The sequence below is a fragment of the Eretmochelys imbricata genome, chromosome 15 (genome assembly GCF_965152235.1).
Source record: "Eretmochelys imbricata isolate rEreImb1 chromosome 15, rEreImb1.hap1, whole genome shotgun sequence".
Lineage (NCBI taxonomy): Eukaryota > Metazoa > Chordata > Testudines > Cheloniidae > Eretmochelys > Eretmochelys imbricata.
In genome coordinates, this window is record NC_135586.1 from 3,264,778 (window position 1) to 3,285,059 (window position 20,282).

At 50.0% G+C, this 20,282-nt stretch overlaps 1 protein-coding gene across 7 annotated transcripts in view; it reads left to right on the forward strand.

Annotated features, from left to right (window-relative positions):
* Positions 1-10,135: 10,135 nt before the first annotated feature.
* LOC144275693 (uncharacterized) overlaps positions 10,136-20,282 on the forward strand; it is a 35,594-nt gene continuing 25,447 nt past the window's right edge. For 3 of the 7 annotated variants that reach the window (XM_077835167.1, XM_077835169.1, XM_077835173.1), the window contains exons 1-9: positions 10,136-10,222; positions 12,119-12,205; positions 13,754-13,975; positions 14,544-14,591; positions 15,137-15,159; positions 16,476-16,591; positions 16,869-16,901; positions 18,398-18,486; positions 19,164-19,290. In XM_077835167.1, coding sequence (XP_077691293.1) covers positions 10,154-10,222; positions 12,119-12,205; positions 13,754-13,975; positions 14,544-14,591; positions 15,137-15,159; positions 16,476-16,591; positions 16,869-16,901; positions 18,398-18,486; positions 19,164-19,290 — 814 coding nt within the window. In that variant the 5' untranslated portion in view covers positions 10,136-10,153. Of the gene's footprint in view, positions 10,223-12,118; positions 12,206-13,753; positions 13,976-14,543; positions 14,592-15,136; positions 15,160-16,475; positions 16,592-16,868; positions 16,902-17,068; positions 17,116-18,397; positions 18,487-19,163; positions 19,291-20,282 lie in introns of those variants that run through there. The other 4 variants (XM_077835168.1, XM_077835171.1, XM_077835172.1 and 1 more) reach the window with 4 other exon arrangements.

Here is a 20,282-nt window from a genome sequence, read left to right on the forward strand (position 1 = left end):
AACAATTTATACTCATCCATGACAGTGCTCCAGTCATGTGAACTGCCCCACCAAGTTTCTGTTGTTCCAATCACATCATAGTTCTTTGATTGGGCCAGGACTTCCAATTCTTCCTGCTTGTTTCCCAGGCTTCTTGCGTTCGTGTACATGTATCTAAGAAAACTAGCCAATTGTCCTACTTTCTCAGTATGAATCAGGAGGCTTCCCGTCTTGTACCCTCCTCCGTGTGTTTCCTCCCAGTATCCCACTCTCCCATTTACCTCTGGGCTTAGGTCACCATCCCCTGGCGAACCTAGTTTAAAGCCCTCCTCACTAGGTTAGCAAGCCTGCCTGCCAAGATGCTCTTCCCTCCCTTCGTTAGGTAGATCCCATCTCTTCCTAGCAATCCCTCTTCCCGGAACAACATCCCATGGTCGAAAAATCCAAAGCCCTCTCTCCAACACCACCTATGTAACCACGCCTTCACCTCCACAATTCGACAGTCCCTACCTGGGCCTTTTCCTTCAACAGGGAGTATGGACGAGAACACGACTTGTGCCTCATACTCCTTTATCCTTCTTCCCAGAGCCACATAGTCCGCAGTGATCCGCTCAAGGTCATTCTTGGCCGTATCATTGGTGCCCTCGTGGAGAAGTAGGAAGGGGTAGAGGTCCAAGGTCTTTATCAGTCTTGGCAAACAGTCCATCACATCCTGGATTCTAGCTCCAGGCAAGCAGCACACTTCTCGAGTCTCCCGGACTGATCGGCAGATGGATGACTCTGTCCCCCTTAGGAGGGAGTCCCCGACCACCACCACCCGTCTCCTCCTCTTGGGAGTCGTGGTCATGGAACCCCCATCCATAGGACAGTGCATCCCAGGCCTTCCGGCTGATGGGGTCTCTTTCTGCTCCCTTCCCTCAGAGGGCTCTTCCAAACCCTTCTCCGCAGTAATAGCTGTGGAGAGCACCTCAGAACAGTTTTGCACCTCTATCTGCATTGGGGGTACATCTTTCTTCTTCTGGAGGCCACATGCTGGCAATACTCTTCCCCGTTCTGCACCATACTCTCTGATTCCACAGCATGTTTTGCTTCCAGAACCAAACACCGACTTCTATCCAGAAAACCTTCATTTTCTCTGATGCAATGCAGGGTTGATACCTGGTTCTCTCGTCCTCTAACCTTCTCTTCCAATATGCAGACCAGCTTGCACTTTGTATAGATGAATTCGCCTCTGACCTCTGGGAGAAAGACAAACATGGCACAATCTGAGCAGGTCACAACAGCTGATCGCTCACTAGCCATGTCTTCCTTCTAAGAGGCTCCTCGGGTGTTGTATGTACTGCTCACCAGAGCCGGAAAGGCAGAAACACTCTGGGCGAACTCCCCGGCAAACTCCCTCTGTTTGCCTGTCCTCTGTTCGCTGCTCACTTGGTTCACAACTGGCTGCCTTTTTATAAGGCTGCTGGCTCGAAGCAGGTGGCCCGGCTCACAGCCTTCCCTCCAATCAACCACTCAAGGCCCACCTGGAACATTGCACTCCCAATTCATGCTTTTCAATCAAACACCAACACGGTCAAACAGTCACACTATTCGAACAAACAGCACACTTGAATTCAACAGTGCAGACGATAGTATTTATTTTTACATTGCCAACAGAATGAGTCTTCAAACTAGTGTTTTATTTCCTAAACTGCAGTCCTCAGAATTTCAAGACTTACATTACAGTTCAATTTTCATGTATTAACGTTATTAAAAACCCACAATACAGGAAATTATATCACTGGTACACAGGTGTATTTGAATCCTATGTAATAATACATTAAGTACAGACAATCCCAAAGTATAACAGTGGAAAACATCTTACCACAATAACCCAAGGATTTGGTGTGTTGAATGGAAGCACTTATAGAGCACGTTGCAGAATTCCACTCTGTAATCATTGAGAAAAGAATTAAAAATGCAGTTATACTTGCCTGTGAAGCAAAGTGTGGATTACATTGTATTTCCCAATTTCAGGACATGCTTACTATTACTCATTCCTCCAACATAGCCTTGTTTCTGCTGTTTCTTAAGACTGTGCGTAACTGCCTTTCTGAAAATGGGATTTGCCTATGTTGGGCAGGAAAGCGTGTTAACATTTACCTTCTCTAGTTTCATTCATCTTGCTCTGCCTGACAGAATGCTAGTGGCAACTAATGACGAGAGGGCTTGTACCTGTTGACACTCAAGCAAGTTGTTAGTGTGGCACACAAAAAACACAACGTAATTCATAAGAAAAAAGGCACGAAAGGGATCCTTACTGTTCCAAAAAACCTATGTAAGTCCGTTTACAAAACTTATGTTTTTAAGACCCCATGTGCTCTGTTGTACTTACTTTAAAAACTGACTAAGCAATGCATATACTTGTGTTGATGTCATGGCCCCACTGAACTGTATATCAAAACTAATGTGGCCCTATACATGTCACGGATTGTATCTCAGGTATATGCCTCAAATTACTTCTGAGTACAGGTTTGGCAGCAGTAAGTACAGTGAGATGCAGCAATTAGAGGTTTGTACTCACAATTCCAGGCTATGTGGAGTTAAACATGTCTTAGCACATATTCATCTGATGGTTTGATTATTGATATAATTGATATTTCCATGTAGCATCACAATAAGTGGCCAACCTTTCCACTTGTTTTCTTGACCACACAACACAAATACGCATCAATAACCTACAACAGGTGTTGAAAGAATAGTTAACATTTCAAAAACATCTGAGGAATCAATCCAGTCACCTTCCATGCAGAAGCAGATTTACCATGAAACAAACTGTGTGGTGGCACGGGGCCACCAATGACAGGGGCCCCCCCAAAATGCAGGACAAATCTCATCTGACAGCCTGCCCCCGAGTCCCAGCCAGCAGTGCAGCAGGGCTCAGGCAGGCAGGCTGTCTGCATTCCGTGACCAGTGGCCCCACGCCACTCACAGAAGCAGCTGGTTGCTGGCATGTCTCTGCGTGCCCCTGGCCAGGGGGAGGCGGCTCCGCGCACTGCCCCCGCCCCAGGCAGCACATGGAGACACACTGCCCCCCACCCCACTAGGGGTGCACAGAGACATGCCAGCAGCAGGGCTAAGGCGGCTGGCTCCCTGACTGCTCTGCCTCCATCCCTCCGTGCCGCGCCGCTCCCAGAAACGGCCAGCATGTCCCTGCGGCCCCTGAGGGGGTGGGGGTGTCTCCGCACGTTGCTCCTGTCCTGGACACCGACTCCGCAGCTCCCATTGGCCGGGAACTGTGGCCAGTGGGAGCTGTGGTGGCCGTGCCTGCGGGCAGCAGTGCACAAAGACACCGCCCCCCGCCTAGGAGCCGCTGCCAGAGGGGTGTGCCGGTCACTTTGGGAGCCACGCCACCCAAGGTTAACGCTACCCCGACTCCTCCTGCACCCCAACCCCTTGCCCCAGCCCAGAGCCTGCACCCAAACTTCTTCCCAGAGCCTGCGCCCCTCACCCCTCCCACACCCCAACTCCTGCGCCAACCCAGAGCCCCCACTAACTCTAAATCTGCCACTGCTTCCATGTTTACAGCTATTTCAATTTACCTCCTCACCCAGCCATCTTCCTAGCATCAGGTTACAAAATGAAGTGTCATACAAACCCATTTTTCTTACTTTGGCCTCCAGTCTCTGTGGGTAAGTACAAATCTTACTAGAAAATAAAAATTAACGGATATTACATGTATGGTAACACAATTACTTTTTCCTCTGTTTGACCATCATGAATGCTGCCATTCTTATCCAGAAACTTTTAACATGCTTCATAAATGGAAGTTTGTTAACAAACGGTTTAAAAATAAATGTGTGGCAAGCATTATCTTTGAGAAACCATTCTTTGTCTTCACCATCCCCCATAAGCATGTCATCAACATCACTTGGATCACTGCTTGCAACTTCTGCCACTACACACTCCTCTTCTTCCATGCCTGTGACCTCCCCCTTGATCACTTGGCTGTCATGAGGCTGGCGAGATACATTGCCTCCCGTCTCTCCAATCTCTTCTGAGACAAGTGTTTTCTCACTATCACCCATTTCCATGTTTTCCTGTGATCTGTTTTCAGGGCCTAATGTTGGAGGCTCTTTAAATAGTATTAAGAGGGAGATATTGTACATAGATCCTAAAAGTTTCCCTGAGATAGTTTCCAATTTAACTCTTTTACCCTTGACAGTGGTCACTTTGTATGGTCCACAGTAGGTAGGTTGCAGCGGCCCTCCCTTTCTTGTTTTCCTTCTCGCATTCAGTAACATGACACTGTCCCCAACCTCCAATGTTAGTTTCCCACGTGTATGAGTCCTACTTCTGGCATGTCATATTTGTGGTTTTTCTTGTGCTTTAGAAATATTACTAAAAGCCAGTTCAATGTCAGCATCATTTCTACATTTCAAACGTAGGCTGCACTCAGCGTAGTGTTCTTCACTGAGCTCCTCGGAATCTGTTGGCTTTGTAAACAAATGGAGAAGGAGTTATGTTTGTAAAATGAACAGTCACAGAATAACATGTGCATCTGAAAGCCGTTGGTTGTTAAAGACACTTACCATGTAATTGTCTGAGACTTGGTCTGGGAATGTTGCTTCAAAGCCATAAGTAGTCGAAAGGGTGACATTTTGGTTGTTGTGTTTGGTTTTGATTGCAAATAAAATGTCACCAAGAAATTCCTCCCAATTCCTCCCAGTGTCATCAACCAACTTCTGCAATGATCTTTAACAAATGGTGATGGATTATTTGTGGGGGGAGGGGAAAGGACTGTGTTTACTGAGAGAAATTCTATGGAATCCAAAAGGCGTAAGGAGGAGGCCAGCCTAGTGCACTGGTATGATTATTTTTTCTTGAAATGCATGAAAAGTGGACTTGCAATGTATTAAAATAACTTTGAAGATTTTGAAGCAATTTACAGCTTCTGTCATAGTTCATTTTCCTTGCTATTAGTACTATAATTTTCCCAGCCCTAAAAATACCTTGTGATGGATTTGTTTGTGTTTTCAGCCAATCCATTGGTTTGTGGGTGGTATGGGCTGGTGAAGCTATGTTGGTGTATTCCCAGGTTTTTTGCAAAGCTCCAGGTTACACTGAAAGAAAATAAGTTATGCCATAAACTTTCCTTTGGACAGGTTTGGTAAAAAGAAACCAAAGAATAAAATGTTATAGCAGCCCTGATGGGGTGACCAGCAGTAATCCTTGCCAAAGTTAAGTGGAAGTTCATAGTAATTAATCAGCAAAAATGCCCATAAAGAAAAACTCACTAGGGCAATGAAGCCCATGTTCACCGTCAGCTATCTGTGACTGAATGTGTGGTTGAAGACATAGTCAAAAACAACTTCAGAAATAAGTATTTACCTCATTATTGAATTCTGATCCACAATCTGTCAGTATACGCTGTGGACATCCAAAGTGCGTTATAATTTTGTACATTTTGTGTGCCACCACAGATGCCGACTTATTTATATCTTGGGGTTGTAGATGTGTGTTCATTATGTTTTGAAGGCCAAAACTACAAATGGGTTCAACAAAGAATTAGATCAGTTTCTCAGGATAGGTGCCTCAGCTATTAGCTGAGATAATCAGGGATGCATCCCCATGCTCTGGGTGTCCCTAAACCTCTGACTGTCAGATGCTGGGACTGGACAATGGGATTTTCACTATATTTGCCCTTTTCCAGTCTTCTGGAATCTCTCCCACCTTCCATGACTTTTCAAAGATTATCGCTAATGGCTCAGATATCTCCTCAGTCAGCTCCTTGAGTATTCTAGGATGCATTTCATCAGGCCCTGGTGACTTGAAGACATCTAATTTGTCTAAGTAATTTTTAACTTGTTCTTTCCCTATTTTAGCCTCTGATCCTACCTCATTTTCACAGGCATTCACTATGTTAGACGTCCAATCGCCACCAACCTTCTTGTTGAAAACCGAAACAAAGAAGTCATTATGCACCTCTGCCATTTCCACATTTTTTGTTATTGTTTCTCCCCCCGCAACCCTGCATTGTGTAATGGGCCTACCCTTTCCTTGGTCTTCCTCTTGCTTCTAATGTATTTGTAGAATATTTTCTTGTTACCCTTTATGTCTCTAGCTAGTTTGATCTTGTTTTGTGCCTTGGCCTTTCTAATTTTGTCCCTACATACTTGTGTTATTTGTTTATATTCATCCTTTGTCATTTGACCTAGTTTCCACTTTTTGTAGGACTCTGTTTTGATTTTTGGATCATTGAAGATCTCCTGGTTAAGCCAGGGTGCTCTCTTGCCATACTTACTATCTTTCCTATGCAGTGGGATAGTTTGCTCTTGTGCCCTTAATAATGTCTCTTTGAAAAACTGCCAACTGTCTCCAATTGTTTTTCCCCTTAGACTTGCTTCCCATGGATCTTACCTACCAACTCCCTGAGTTTGCTAAAGTCTGCCTTCTTGAAATCCAGTATCTTTACTTTGCTGTTCTCCCTCCCACCATTCCTTAGAATCATGAACTCTACCATTTCATAATCACTTTCACTCAAGATGCCTTCCACTTTCAAATTTTCAACCAGTTCTTCCCTGTTCGTCAAAATCAAATCTAGAACAGCCTCTCCTCTAGTAGCTTTCTCCACCTTCTGAAATAAAAAATTGTCTTCAATATATTCCAATAACTTGTTGGATAATCTGTGCCCTGCTGGGTTGTTTTCCCAAGAGATGCCTAGGTAGTTGAAGTCCCCCATCACCACCAAGTCCTGGGCTTTGGATGATTTTGTTAGTTGTTTAAAAAAACCCTCATCCACCTCTTCTTCTCTTAGGTAGTCCGTAGTAGATCACCCATGTAGATCCCCACCCTTGGTTTTTTACCCCTTTTATCCTTATGCAGAGACTTTCAAGAAGTCTGTCTCTTATTTCTATCTCCACCTCAGTCCAAGTGTATACATTTTTAATACACAAGGCAACACCTCCTCCCTTTTTCCCCTGCCTGTCCTTCCTGAGCAAGCTGTACCCTTCTATACCAATATTCCAGTCATGCATATTATCTCACCAAGTCTCTGTGATGCCATGTCATAGCTGTGTTTATTTACTACCATTTCGAGTTCTTCCTGCTTATTCCCCATACTTCTCGCATTAGTATACAGACATCTAAGGTACTGATTTGATTCCCCCCCAGTTCTGTCTTGTCTCTCCTTTATCCCTGCTATAACAGCCCATGCTCCCCCCAAATTCTGACCCTTCTCCCAGGTCTCCATGTTTTTCACTTACCTGTGGGCTGTGGTCATCTGCCCCTGTTGAACCTAGTTTAAACCTTCTCACAAGGATAGCTAGTCTGTATCCAAATATGCTCTTCTCCTTCCTCAATAGGTGGACCCCATCTCTGCTTAGCAGCCCTTCTTCCTGGAACAGCATCCCGTGGTCAAGGAAGCTGAAGCCCTCCTGGTGACACCATCCTTGCAGCCAGGCATTCACCTCCAGGATGCATCTGTCTCTACTTGAGCCTCTACCCTTGACCAGAAGGATGGAAGAGAACAGCACCTGCACCCCCAACTCCTTCACCCTCCCTCCCGTAAACCTGTGATATAAAAAGAAAAATTTAGAATTAAAAATTCCCAATGAGACGTCATGGGAAATGCTCTACTAGGAACGCAGGTGGCATTGCTCAAACACCTAGCAACTATTTACTCAGAAATATTTCCCATGATTATTTGCTATTAAAAGATAAATTGAACAGCACAGTGAGATCCATCTGCACTAGGGTAACAAAGGTCAATGATGAAGTGCTAAAAGTAATGAGTAATAAAATTTTTAAAAGAAGGAGCAAAAAGTATATTTAAAATGGATTACAAGGAAGGGAGTGCCATTCAAGGAATGGCAGCAGCAGATACGTAAGACAAATGTCTGAACTGCTAGGAGACTTTCTTCAGACATATAAACTGATAAGGGATTCTTTAAATACTCAAAATGTGTGACACAGCTTTTGGAGGTGTATGTAGAACAGAGGTGGGCAAACTACGGCCCGTGGGCCGCTTCCGGCCTGCGGGACCATCCTGACCTGCCCTTGAGCTCCTGGCCAGGGAGGCTAGCCCCCGGCCCCTCCCCTGCTGTCCCCCCTCCCCCATAGCTACGCTGCCATGCAGGCAGTGCGGCTGGCTCTGGCCGGGCAGCGCAGCTGCTAGTCCTGCACTCTGAGTGGCATGGTAAGGGGGCAGGGAGCAGGGTTGGATAAGGGGCAGAGGGTCCCGGGGGCAGTCAGGGGACAGGAAGCAGGGGGCAGTCGGATGGGGCAGAGGTTCTGTGGGGGGCGGTCAGGGAGCAGGGGGCTGTGGGATAGGCGTGGGAGTCCCGGGGGCCTGTCGGGGGCAGGGGTGCAGATAGGAGTCGGGGCAGTCAGGGGACAGGGAGCAGGGGGGGTTGGATGCGTCGGGGGTTCTGAGGGGGGTACAGTCAGGGGGCGGGAAGTGGGCGGGGGCGGATAGGGGGCGGGGGCCAGGCTGATTATGAAGGCACAGCCTTCCCTACCTGGCCCTCCATACAGTTTCACAACTCCGATGTGGCCCTCGGGCCAAAAAGTTGTCCCCCCCGATGTAGAATATTTCATTGAATGAAGTCTCGGCAGCTCCTCAGTAGGTTGTAGCTGATAGAGAGTCGCTGCCTGTCCAGGCATTGGGATGCCCTGTGCCTTTACGGACACGGTCCTGGGAAGCTGAGCTGTCGTGTTGTGTGAGAGGGGAAATAAAAAAGCCCCTCTGCCCTCCCGTCCCTCCCTGGAATGGGGCTTTGCCCTCAGGCCGTGCCTCCTCAACCCAGTTTGTAACCCTGGCTCCTGCCCCTTGTTCCTGATTTTGTGCCTCAGCCCCTCATCTTCCCCTGCCTCCAGCTGTCTGACCCCCTGCACAGTGAGTTTCTGCCCCCTGCACATCCCCCCACCCTGTGTAGGGGGACCAGACAGCAAGTGTGAAACATCGGGACAGGGGTGGAGGGTGATAGGAGTCTATATAAGAAAAAGACCCCAAAATTGGGACTGTCCCTATAAAATCGGGACATCTGGTCCCCCTACCCCTTTGTCCCCCGTTAGTCCCAGTGAATAGCAGGCAGCAGATTTTAAACCCAAGTTTAAGTGAGGGCAGAGCGAGGGCAGTGGCTTCCGCAGACGTTACTGAGCATGCTCAGTCCACCCAGGCCAAACAAGCAGTGGCACAGGTGTAGGGAGCTGGGCTGATGCTTCCTTAACAGGATACTGGTGGAGCCCAAATATAAACAGTTTCTATGCTCTGATGCTGACAAGTAACGGTCACCATGGACCCACCCCCGAGGTGGCGCCATCTCAGCACTGGATGAAGTAACCCCTGGTGCAGAGCATTTGTCATGGGGTTTGGGGACCCTCCTGGTGAAATCAGCGATGGGAATGGGCAGGGTTAACACAGTAATAGGGTGATTCTCGGACACCAGCCAGCAAGGCCCCGCGTACACCCTGAGCATCCTGTGTCCCTTCCAGGCCCTGTTGGTGGCAGGGAACGAGCACCTCTGCAGAGGCAGCTTCCCACCGCACCAGGTGGGTGAGGTCATTTCTTTTATCGGACCAGCGTCTGCGGGGGAAAGAGACAAGTTGGTCCAACAAAAGGTATCACCTCCCCAACCTCGTCTCTCTAATACCCCGGGACCCACAGGGCTCCAACTCCCACCTGGAGGCAGCCCTGTCTCAGGGCTCTCCCAAGCGTCACCCGCTGACCCCTTGCCTGTGGAGGGGCTGACTCAGGGCAACGATTTCCCATCCCAACAAGGGCAGTCTGCTGCCGATAAAATGGCTGGGGAAATATCCCAAATGTGAGACGAATGGAAACGTGACCATCAGAGAGGAAATGGGGGGATTTGTGAGCAGAACCCCGAAGGGGTCAGTGAGGGGAGAGAAAGGGGGGAGCTAGTGGCGCGTATAGAGAATCACAGGGCGAGAAGGGACCGCAAGGGACATCCCTGCACTGCCTGGCGCAGGCGGCTGTTAGCAGCTGCAGGGCGGACCCAGCACAGGGCAGCGCCCCGGCTCCCTGGCACGGCGCGGGGCTCAGGAGGTTTCCCGGCCCGAGCAGCTCCCGTCACCGAGAGTCACAAGCACCCTGCCGGGGGCCCGCCGGGGGCAGGGCCAGGCCCGGGTAGGAGCCGCCCCTTCCTGTCCCCTTTGTGTTTGCAGCAGCGGAGCCATGGCCGGGGCCGGGGCCGGGAGCGCAGCGCGGAGGCTGCTGCAGCCCCGCAGCCCGCGGAGCAGCGCGGTGGGCCCGGGGGCAGCGCGGAGCGGGCAGGGCCGGGGGCCGAGAGGCGGAGACACGCGTGGGGCGGACACGCTCCTGCCGGGAGGGGCCGGGCCCGGCTGCCTGGTTCGCCCCCTGCCCGGGTCCCCGAGCTCCCCGCAGCCGGAGAGGGGCTGCCGGGCGAGCGTCCCGGGCGGCGCGGAGCGGAGCAGCCGCTGCGGCGGGGCCGGTGCGACCGAGCCCGGGAGTGGCCGGGCCAGGAGGGGCCCGGAGCGCTGCTCGGCTGCGGAGCTCGGCGCCCAGGCTGGGCCCGGGAACGGGGAGCTGGGGGTGGGTGTATCTGGGAGCAGGGATGAGCTGCCAAAATCTTAACAACCGGTTCCCTCCTCCTCAGCCCACGGGGGGTCATTGCCCACCCCGCCCCCCCCGGACTCCTGCCTCATCCACTACCCCACGCGTTCCTTGACCCCCCTCCCAGGACCCCTGCCCCATCCTCCCCTGTCGTCTGACTGCCCCCAGAACCGAGCAGGAGGGTCTCGTGGGCCACCATAGTGGGTGCCCACCCCACCCCTAAGGGCCGAGGTGTGGAGTCCCGGCGGTGCTTACCTGGGGCAGTTCCCAGGAAGCCTCCAGCAGGTCCCTCTGGCTCCTAGGGGCGGGGGAGCGTAGCTGGGGGGGAGCAAGGGGAGCGGCTGCTCCCCCCACCGATCACATCAAAAGTGGCGCCTTAGGCGCTGACTCTGTGGGTGCTCCGGGGCTGGAGCACCCACGGGGAAAATTTGGTGGGTGCAGAGCATGCACCGGCAGCTCCCTGTCCCACACCCAGCCCCAGCTCACCTCCGCTCCGCCTCCGCCTCCTCCCCTGAATGCGCCGCCCCGCTCTGCCTCGCCGTGCCCCCCCGGCTTCCCGCGATTCAGCTGTTCGGCGGGAAGCTGGGGAGGGCTGAGAAGCTGGTGACGGCTTCCCGCTCAGGCCGAGGGTGGCGGAGGTGAGCTGGGGTGGGGAGTGGTTCCCCTGCGCCACCCCCCCACCGGGTTACCTGCTGTGGCGCGGGCGGCCCTCCTCATGCCCCCCCGCCCCAGCTCATCTCCACCTCCCTGGGCCTGAGCGCAAAGCCACCGCCTGCTTCTCAGCCCGCCCCGGCTTCCCGCGCAAACAGCTGATTCGTGGGAAGCCGGGGGGCGCGGAGAAGCAGAGCGGGGCGGCGCGTTCAGGGGCGGAGGTGGAGCGGAGGTGAGCTGGGGCCGGGGGTGGGGCAGGGAGCTGCCGGTGGGTGCTCTGCACCCACCAAGTTTTCCCCTTGGGTGTTCCAAGGCTGGAGCACCTATGGAGTCGGCGCCTAAGGCGCCACTTTTGGCTGGTTACATTTAGAAGCCCTTTTAGAACCGGTTCTCTCTTGCGGAACAACCGGTTCTAAAAGGGCTTCTAAATTTAACAACCGGTTCTAGCGAACCGATGCGAACTGGCTCCAGCTCACCACTGTCTGGGGGTCAGAGCCGGGCTGTGAGGAAGGGCTGGGACTGTTTGGAGTGTGTCAGTGTGTGGGGATCAGAGCTGGGGATTGGGGGATATGGGGGGGGTGTTTAGATCCAGCACTTGGGCAGGGTTGGGGGTGGCAGCTAGGGAAGTAGGGGGAATGTCTGAAGTTAATTGTTAGGGATGTGGGTGTGGCCGGGGGGATGTTCACCATCCTATGTTTTAGGATCCTATGTTTTAGAGAGAAAACACGCTCCCCCTTTCACCAGCCCCTCTTGGATCTTCCTTGCTGTGGTTGAACTAGACCTGCCTGGAAAAAAACAGTCTAAGTGGATCCCAGGGACTCCGCTTCAGCATCTTCAGGGCAGGCTGGGCTTTGAAGTCTCGCAGTTGTGAGGCCATTTGTAGCACTTTGTAACCCTCTCCCCTGCTTCTTCCAGGTGGCACCAGAAGAGTGTCTGGCCCCTCTGCGAAAAGAGAGAGAAGTAGCCAAAGCCGAGGAGAAGCGGCAAAGTGAGGAGCTGCTGGTAAGTGCCCACTGCCCCTCAGGTTTGCCTGGGCTCACAGTGCCCTGAGTGACATTGTGAACGCAGGGCCCGTCCTGCCAGGAAACCATCCCCACTGGAGCCCAGGGAGCATGCAGGGTCAGGCAGGTGAGTAACATGATGTCCTTGGGGTGCAAGAGGCTGCTGTGCAGGAAAGTGTGAGTCTGTGTGTTAACCCAGAGACCCTGCCCACAGGCTGTCTGGATGTTACAGTTCCTTTATAGCAGTTAGGGGAGATGGGGAGGAAGGAGATGAAACGTGGGCTGCAGAGATGGAGAGTTTGGCCCAGGGCAATCTGATGAGATTTTTGGGGAGAAAAGTCTCTTCTGGTAGCGATGTACAACTCATCCCTGCCCTGATCCTTCCCTGGCCTAAATGAATTTCCCATCACCCACTGCAGGAGATCCTGTGTTCTGGTCAGGGTGGATAAAAATCAAAGATGTTTTAATTTTTTTTTTTTAAATTGGATTTTTTTGATAAAATGCTTTTTGAGGAAAAAACCTATCTAAAGATAGTTTTAATTAAGATACATTATAGCTCAAAGATATCTCATCATGGAATAGGGATTATAAATTCTAATTCTATAGTATGAGACAATATATTCATGTAATGTTTAAGAAAAGTTTTATAAATGAGTTCCAATAGTTCATGGATTAGGGACCCAATTTTATGGAGTTCCAGGGGCCCCTGTATAGATTATTTAGGTTAATCTTTCTATCTACCCAATGGGACTCAGTGCTCAGTCTTGAAGATACCATCACAGATGCTTAGTTTTGCAGTTCTCAAACTGTGGATTTGTGTCTCCAGAGGTAATGTGCTTGTGAACAGCAAAAATGTTTTTAAATAAATAACAGGTTTCAGAGTAACAGCCGTGTTAGTCTGTATTCGCAAAAAGAAAAGGAGTACCTGTGGCAACTTAGAGACTAACCAATTTATTTGAGCATGAGCTTTAAATAAATTGGTTAGTCTCTAAGGTGCCACAAGTACTCCTTTTTTTTAAAATAAATAAATAATATAGAGAGGTGAGAAATGGTTAAATAAAACAATTTAAATGTCTGTCTGGTGACATTCTCCTCCTAATACAGCATGGCAAGAAAATCCTTCAAATATTTAATGATTAACCAGTTGAATTTGGAGATAGTTCACTTCCCAATGACTTCATAAATATCTGCTTCAATTACCTTTGGTAAATGAAATAACCAAACAATCATTCATTTTCTGATATAGCTGTAAAACTGATGTGAAAAGTTTTCAAAATACATCACCTTAAAAATGTATAGTGTGTACCTTCTAAAAATGAAACCTACATCTATCTCTGAATTGTGAAGAATATGTATTAAGGTTACAACAACCAACAAGAATGTACTTTTATGTAGAAATCCATGATTAAATCAAGTCTTCCTGACTACTGATTTAAATCATGATTTAAATGAATTTGATTTAAATCAAATCCACCCTGATTCTGGTAAATAACTCCTCCATCTGCAAGAGGGACATTGTGACTGATCTGCCCTTTCTCTGTGATTGAAGAAACAGATGGAAGTCGAGAGGCAGAAGATCGTCTGGGAATGGAAGGAGCTGCAGGGGTTTCTGGAGGAGCAGAAGCAGCTGCTGCTGTCCCAGTTGGAAGAGCTAGAGAGAGCCATTGTCCAGAGAAGGGATCAGGGCCTCTGCAAACTTTCCGGAGAGATTTCTGCGGTCAGTGAGAGAGGAGGAGAGAAGGGGCAGCAGCCGCTGAGCCAATCCCTGCAGGTCAGACCATGTTATTGCAATGATAATATGCAGTGTTTCTTCAGGAGCATCTTAGCCCTTGACCCCAAAGCTCTTTGCAAAGCGGGGGGGGGGGGTGTCAGGGCAAGGTCCCTATTTTACAATGGGGAAAGTGAGGCATGGGGGGGAGGGAGAGGGGCAGAGCTCTGACCAAGGTCACACAGTAAATGCCTTGTACATGTCTAAATGCATTTGGGCTTGAGTGTGACATCCCTTCCCTGCCATGCCAACGTCCTGAGCAATGTTCCTTCTAATTTTTTCCATCCATGTGTGGAATGAATTTTGTTTTGTGCACCGATATCGAGGTAATGTGCGGATGTGCGCCACCAGTAGAAACAAAAAACCTCGATGTACTATATATTTTTTAAAAGTTACCATAGGGATAATTACTTCAGCTAGGACAGGTTAGGCATTTTAGAACTTACTACTCAAAGAATTAAATTTAGGCATAAGAGAGAAATAAAAATTATGCATTGCATAGACCAGTCAAAAAACTAAAATAACAGCACTTTGAAAGAATAAAATTACAGAGAATATATGTGCATTGCAGGAAGTACCAAGAAGTAATAACAACAATAACACAAGTATATGTTGGGAGGTGAGTGTGAAAGAGACAGTGTGTGAGAGGGCGAGAGAGAGCACCAGTGCAGGGGGGTCCCGGGAGCAGCTGGCCAGGAGCTCCAAGGCAGAGGGCAGGAGAAGCATGGCAGCGGGCAGAGGGGCACCTAAACACAAGTCGCTGGATGTGCGAGGCTCTACTTATCAAGTGTGCGGTACTTGATTGACTCTCGCGTGGCCGCCCAGCTTAGAGGGAACGCTGGTACTGAGCGTAAGGCCCCACAACACCCCAGGTGAATGGGTTTAAGGAGTAGGGTGCTTGCGGGACTCTCAGCACTAGTGGGAATTTCACTTTCCAGGCAGATGCATATTTTCTTCCTTGTAAAGTGCATGGGCAGAAACTTTCCCCGATGACGACGTCCCAGCAGGGATCCCTGGGGGGTGGCAGCTGCTCTCCGGACATGAATTTGAGTGTCTGAAAGTCTCCAAACACCCAAGACTCCAATGGTGACTGCCCTGCAGAGCAGGAGGTCTCCCCAGCCTTGGACACCCCACCTGACTGCATCTCCTTTCTCTCCCTCTCAGGGTGCTGGAAGCACTGGGAGCAGGTAAGTCCCTGGCTCCATTTCACTCTTCTCCTCCCTCCTCCCCCTTCCCCCCCGGTGCTCAGTTATGCTTGGGAACTGCACTAAAGCTGGTGCTTCCCCTGCCCCTGCAGTGTTCGTGCCCATGACCACATCTCCACTAGTGGCTGCTTCACCAGGGGGAAGAATCTGTTACTATTTGACAGCTGATGAGGTCACACCGGCGCTGTCAGGCGTATGGGCCAGACCCTGCCTGTCTGATCTGTTTATGTGGCCACATCACATATTCACACTGTGCAGAAACTCAGCTTTCAATTTTATAGTAAGTTTCTACTCTTCATGGTTGCAAAGAAACCCTCCCAAATGCAAATGGACACACTGTTGTCTGTCTGATGCAGCATCGGCCTAAAGCCGTGGCTCAGACGGCTGTGAACTCCCCCCGTCCTCCGTTAATCCTATTGGCATGTCAACTGAAATGATGCCACTTTAATGTTAACCTTCAATATTCCATGGCTGATCACTCTAGCAGGTGGAATGGGGAGGGGGTGGAAGTGAAGCCCTTTAGGGGTGGGAACAGGGAGTTTCTGTAGGAAGGACAGAACAGAGGGGAGATACAAAGACAAAAAAGAGAAATAGAGAAAGGAGGGTGGAAAGGAAGGGAAATAAAGAGTAGAAATAGCAGGAGCCCTAGCAGGTGTGGGAGGGGGTATGTTCCCACTGAGTGATACTAACTCAAAAGTTTATTTCCTATACAAAGGGTAGACTCTCACCTTGACCTTGGTATGTGGGTCTCCCATTGAGAGCAGGTGGTGTCCTGCCAGGAATGGAGCAGTGTACAGAGTCCTAAATTGATGTCATGGCCCACTGACCATAACAGGAAGTGGAATATGGCCATCTTCACCATATAAGCTGGACACCCCAGGGTTACGGCTTCTGTTGAAGGGTCAGAGCTCTTGGCATTAAAGGGCCCAGGCTCATTCCCTGCTGAAGACCTGGCCTCCATCTGGGGCCTCAGTGAGTATGAGAGACGCCCACTCTTTAGTCCATATCTCCTCACTTTCCCCATAATCCCAGTGCCGGTGCCCCTTGTTACCGGAGTAACCCAGTGTGGGAGGTCACTCAGCTCGCCAGGCAAGGAGAGTGTCCCAGAGAAAGCTCCCAACCTGTCTCCATTCCTCCTCATGTCCTTTCTCTCTGGGCCCATGGAGAGCACAGGGCTGAGGGCAGGTGACTCACCAGAACCGTGATCATTTTAGGCTACAAAGCTCAGTTCCAGGTTTCCTGGAGTTTGGGGACTTCTGGGGCTGGGGCCCATTTCTCTTCCCTCCTGCTTTCCTTAGCAGGGAGGACAGGAAGTTTCAGAAGCCAGAGCCGGGGTTTGTGGAGCTGGAGAAGAGGCTCTGCGATTTCTCTCTGAAAAGTGCCATCCTGCAAGAGGTGCTGCAGGGATTCAAAGGTGAATTGCAGTCTGGGGTGGCATCTCCTCTGGTTAGATTGAATTGCCCTGGGGAGGAGTCGGGGATCTAGCAATGTTACTGATCCTGAGCTCCATTTCACAGTCCAGCTCAGCGAGTCACCTTTCCCCAGGGGAGTATCCTGTGGGGCTTGCTCTGTCTGCAGCGGTCTGTGTCACCATCTCATAGTAAACAGTAGTTACCTTAAAAACCACTAGGAACAACCCCGTGAATGCCAGGGCCTGAATTCTCACCTCTCCCATCCTCTCCTTCCCCTAGAGACTCTGCGACTGGAGCTGGGGAGTGACACAGGTACGTTTCTGTCTCTGATGGGCTATGCAGAGATTTCAGACCAATCACCATGTTAGTGTACCTGGAAGCTGTTGAACAGTGTGAAACAGGGTGAGCCTCGTGACTGCCCCATTCACTCCTGCTGTGGCATCTGAAGGGGATTCAAAGTAAATCCTGATCTTGGGTGTGTTTCCCTGTGGGGAGAGGAGCAACACTCTGACTGATGTGAAATAGGGTGAGACAAAGACGAAACATCCAGTCACTGAACAATCTGACAGCTTTAATGAGTGATTGAACATGGTCACATGGGGGCAGCTGAGTTTCAGGAATGAGGAGGGGGTGGAGCCCAGCTGTACCCTGAATAGAGACTGACCCTGAATGAGAGATGGGGCTGGTCTTCTGTGTTCAGACTGGCTGTGAAGGGGAAGAGAGCCCTACATTGCATCTGGGATCATTGTGAATGAGAAGGGAGCTGCTAGAGTGCGTCAGTGTTTCTCACACTTTCCCCATTGGTGACCCCCCCCCCTTTTTTTTTGGTCCAATTCCTTACGTTTACTGTGACAGTAAGAATAAAACGTGTATAAAAGCTGAGCCTACATGACTTGGATGTGTGTGTGTCTCATGAGGCTGACAGAGAATAGTTGACCTTGAAGTTTAAAAGTGGCAGGAAGTGGGAGAATGAGACTTTCTTTCCTTTAGATCGTAACAAAACAGATAATATCTGATTGTCGGTCGCAAGCCGCTTGGGGTTGTGAACCACTGCTTGAGAAACAGCAGACTAGATCATTCATTATCTTATATCCCTATTGGCTATGAATGGGAAGAGGGTATTACTGTGTGTATGGACCTACTGTGAATGAGCAGTTAGCAGCTATACAAGATATGGGCTGAGCCAAAGGACAATGAAGTCCCATAAAACCCCCATTTCAAAAATCTTTTCCTTGCTTTAGAATCCCAGCTGTGAAATCGGGCAGCTTGCAGCTGGGCCCAGTGACCCTTTCCCTGGTGTGTCTGTGTCATAGCCAGAGAGACTGAAACCCAACCGGGGTTAGCAGAGATGAGGATGAAGCACAAAGATTGGATCCAAAATTTCATTAACACCTGTTGGATAGTGAAGGCCTCCATGAATAGACAGTAACCAAGTCACCTCGGTAGAGGGAGGGGAGAGAGAAACTGAGGAGAACTAAGTGGGGAGAGAGGTCACAAGCGCCCAGACCTACTCATATCCAGTTTCTGTCTCAGCACTGGACAGATTTTGTCCAGTCCCTGCCTCTGCCTAGATCCCACCCTGCCCGGGGAATGTGCTGCCCTTGGGGCCATGTCGGGTGTTAAAGGTTCTCCGTGGGTTTAGCCCTGGTGGGAAGGCTCGGGTCTGCACTGCAATAAAGCAACTGGGTATTTTGCCTGTAGGAGAGCCTAGAACATTTCTCTGCAGGGAAAGAGCCTGGGGGAACGTGCTGTGAAATTATCTAAAGCCAGTTCTGAAATCTCTCCAATCCCCCTTCTCACCCTGGCAGGCTGCAGAACAACATCCACGTTTCACTCCAGATGGGCCCAGCCTCCCAGGGGATGTGGAAGGGAAATGGCTGCTGTGGAGCTGGCTCAGGTAGGGATTATGAGAGAGTTGCTCATGAGTTCCCTCTGGACTGTGAGGGGCAGTAAACACATAGGAGATGGGAGCTTCTGGGGAGTTTAGTTTGGAGGTGGGAGGGGGCAGGAAATCCACAGGGTGGAGAAAAGGAGGAGGACAGAGTGTGACAAACCTGCTGGGACTTGTTTAACCTGAGGCTCACATTCTAGGAACAGATCCATTGGGGTTGAGGGAGGAAATTGGCCTATTTACGGAACAGGGAAACGCCCACCTGGACAGGGCTGGGGAAATTATCAGACTGCCAGTGCTGAAGCTGGAACCTACTAACCAATGGCTCCTATGAGATATGAAGGGGGCACCCACCGGTTGGGCTTAGGGCAGGTGCCCCATCCCCTCACATCCAGCTGCTGGCAGTGAGGAGGGTATTTGGATTCCCCTCAAAGGGCTCCATCCCCTATATCGGTCTCTGACTCGTAGGTACGTGAGGCATGAGAATATCCTGCTCCCCTCTGTCTGCTGGGAGGGATGAGGGACTCTCTTTCTCCCCTCACCCTGATGCCTCCTCAGAGGGTGCAGGTCGGACTCTGCTGACTGCCTCCCAGAGCTTCCATTTGATTGGCCCTGCTTCCCCGTGAGTAGTGGGTTGTGACTGGGGTAGCAGGTGCTGAGTGAGGGACTCTTGTTTTTTTTAGGGTCTGGTGACCTTCGAGGAGGTGGCTGTGTACTTCACCAGGGAAGAGTGGGCTCTGCTGGACCCTGCTCAGAGAGACCTCTACTGGGATGTCATGCAGGAGAACTATGAGACGGTGACCACGCTGGGTAAGGATTTCTTTCCCTTGGTTCTTAAAGGGGAAATGAAGAGGTAAAGTTGACATCATCTCCATAATACAACCTTAACTCTTCCCAGTTTCAGCAACACCCTGACATGCCAGTGACACACACACTAGCTTTCTACCCTCTGCTGCTAGAGAACACTTTGGGAGCAGAGCACAGGAGCTGTATAGCACAAAATCTAACATCTTCTGTATGATAAGGCAAAACTCAGGTGAAGGTTTGTCATAAAGAACAGAAGCTGCCTACACCCCTGGCCAACACTCGAACACTGAGCCCACTCCACTCAAACCATCTCCAACTTGCAGAATGTTTCTACCTCTTTACCCCCAGCCCCTGAGAATTCCTTCTGAGCCATTGCCTTCATGTACCCCTGTCAGGGTTCCCTCCCCACTCTGAACTCTGGGGTACAGATGTGGGGACCCACATGAAAGACCCCCTAAACTTATTTCTACCAGCTTTGGTTAAAACTTCCCCAAGACACAAATCTCTATTTGTCCTTGGACGGACAGTATGCTGCCACCACCAAGTAATTTAGACAAAGGTTCAGGGAAAGGACCACTTGGAGTTCCTATTCCCCCAAAATATCCCACCAAGCCCTTACACCCCCTTTCCTGGGGAGGCTTGAGAATAATATCCTAACCAAATGGTTACAAGTGATCACAGACCCAAACCCCTGGGTCTTGAGGATGCTGAAAATCAATCAGGTTCTTAAAAGAAGAGTTTTATTTAAAGAAACGGTAAAAGAATCACCTCTGTAAAATCAGGATGGAAGATAACTTTACAGGGTAACAAAAGATTCAAAATCACAGAGGAACTCCCTCTAGGCTTAGTTTCAAAGTTACAAAAACCAGGAATAAACCTCCCTACAGCAAAGGGAAAATTCACAAGCTAAAACAAAAGATATCCCAACACGCCTTGCCTGGCTTTACTTACTATTTTTGTAATATTAGGGACTCGCTCAGGATTGTTTGGAGGAG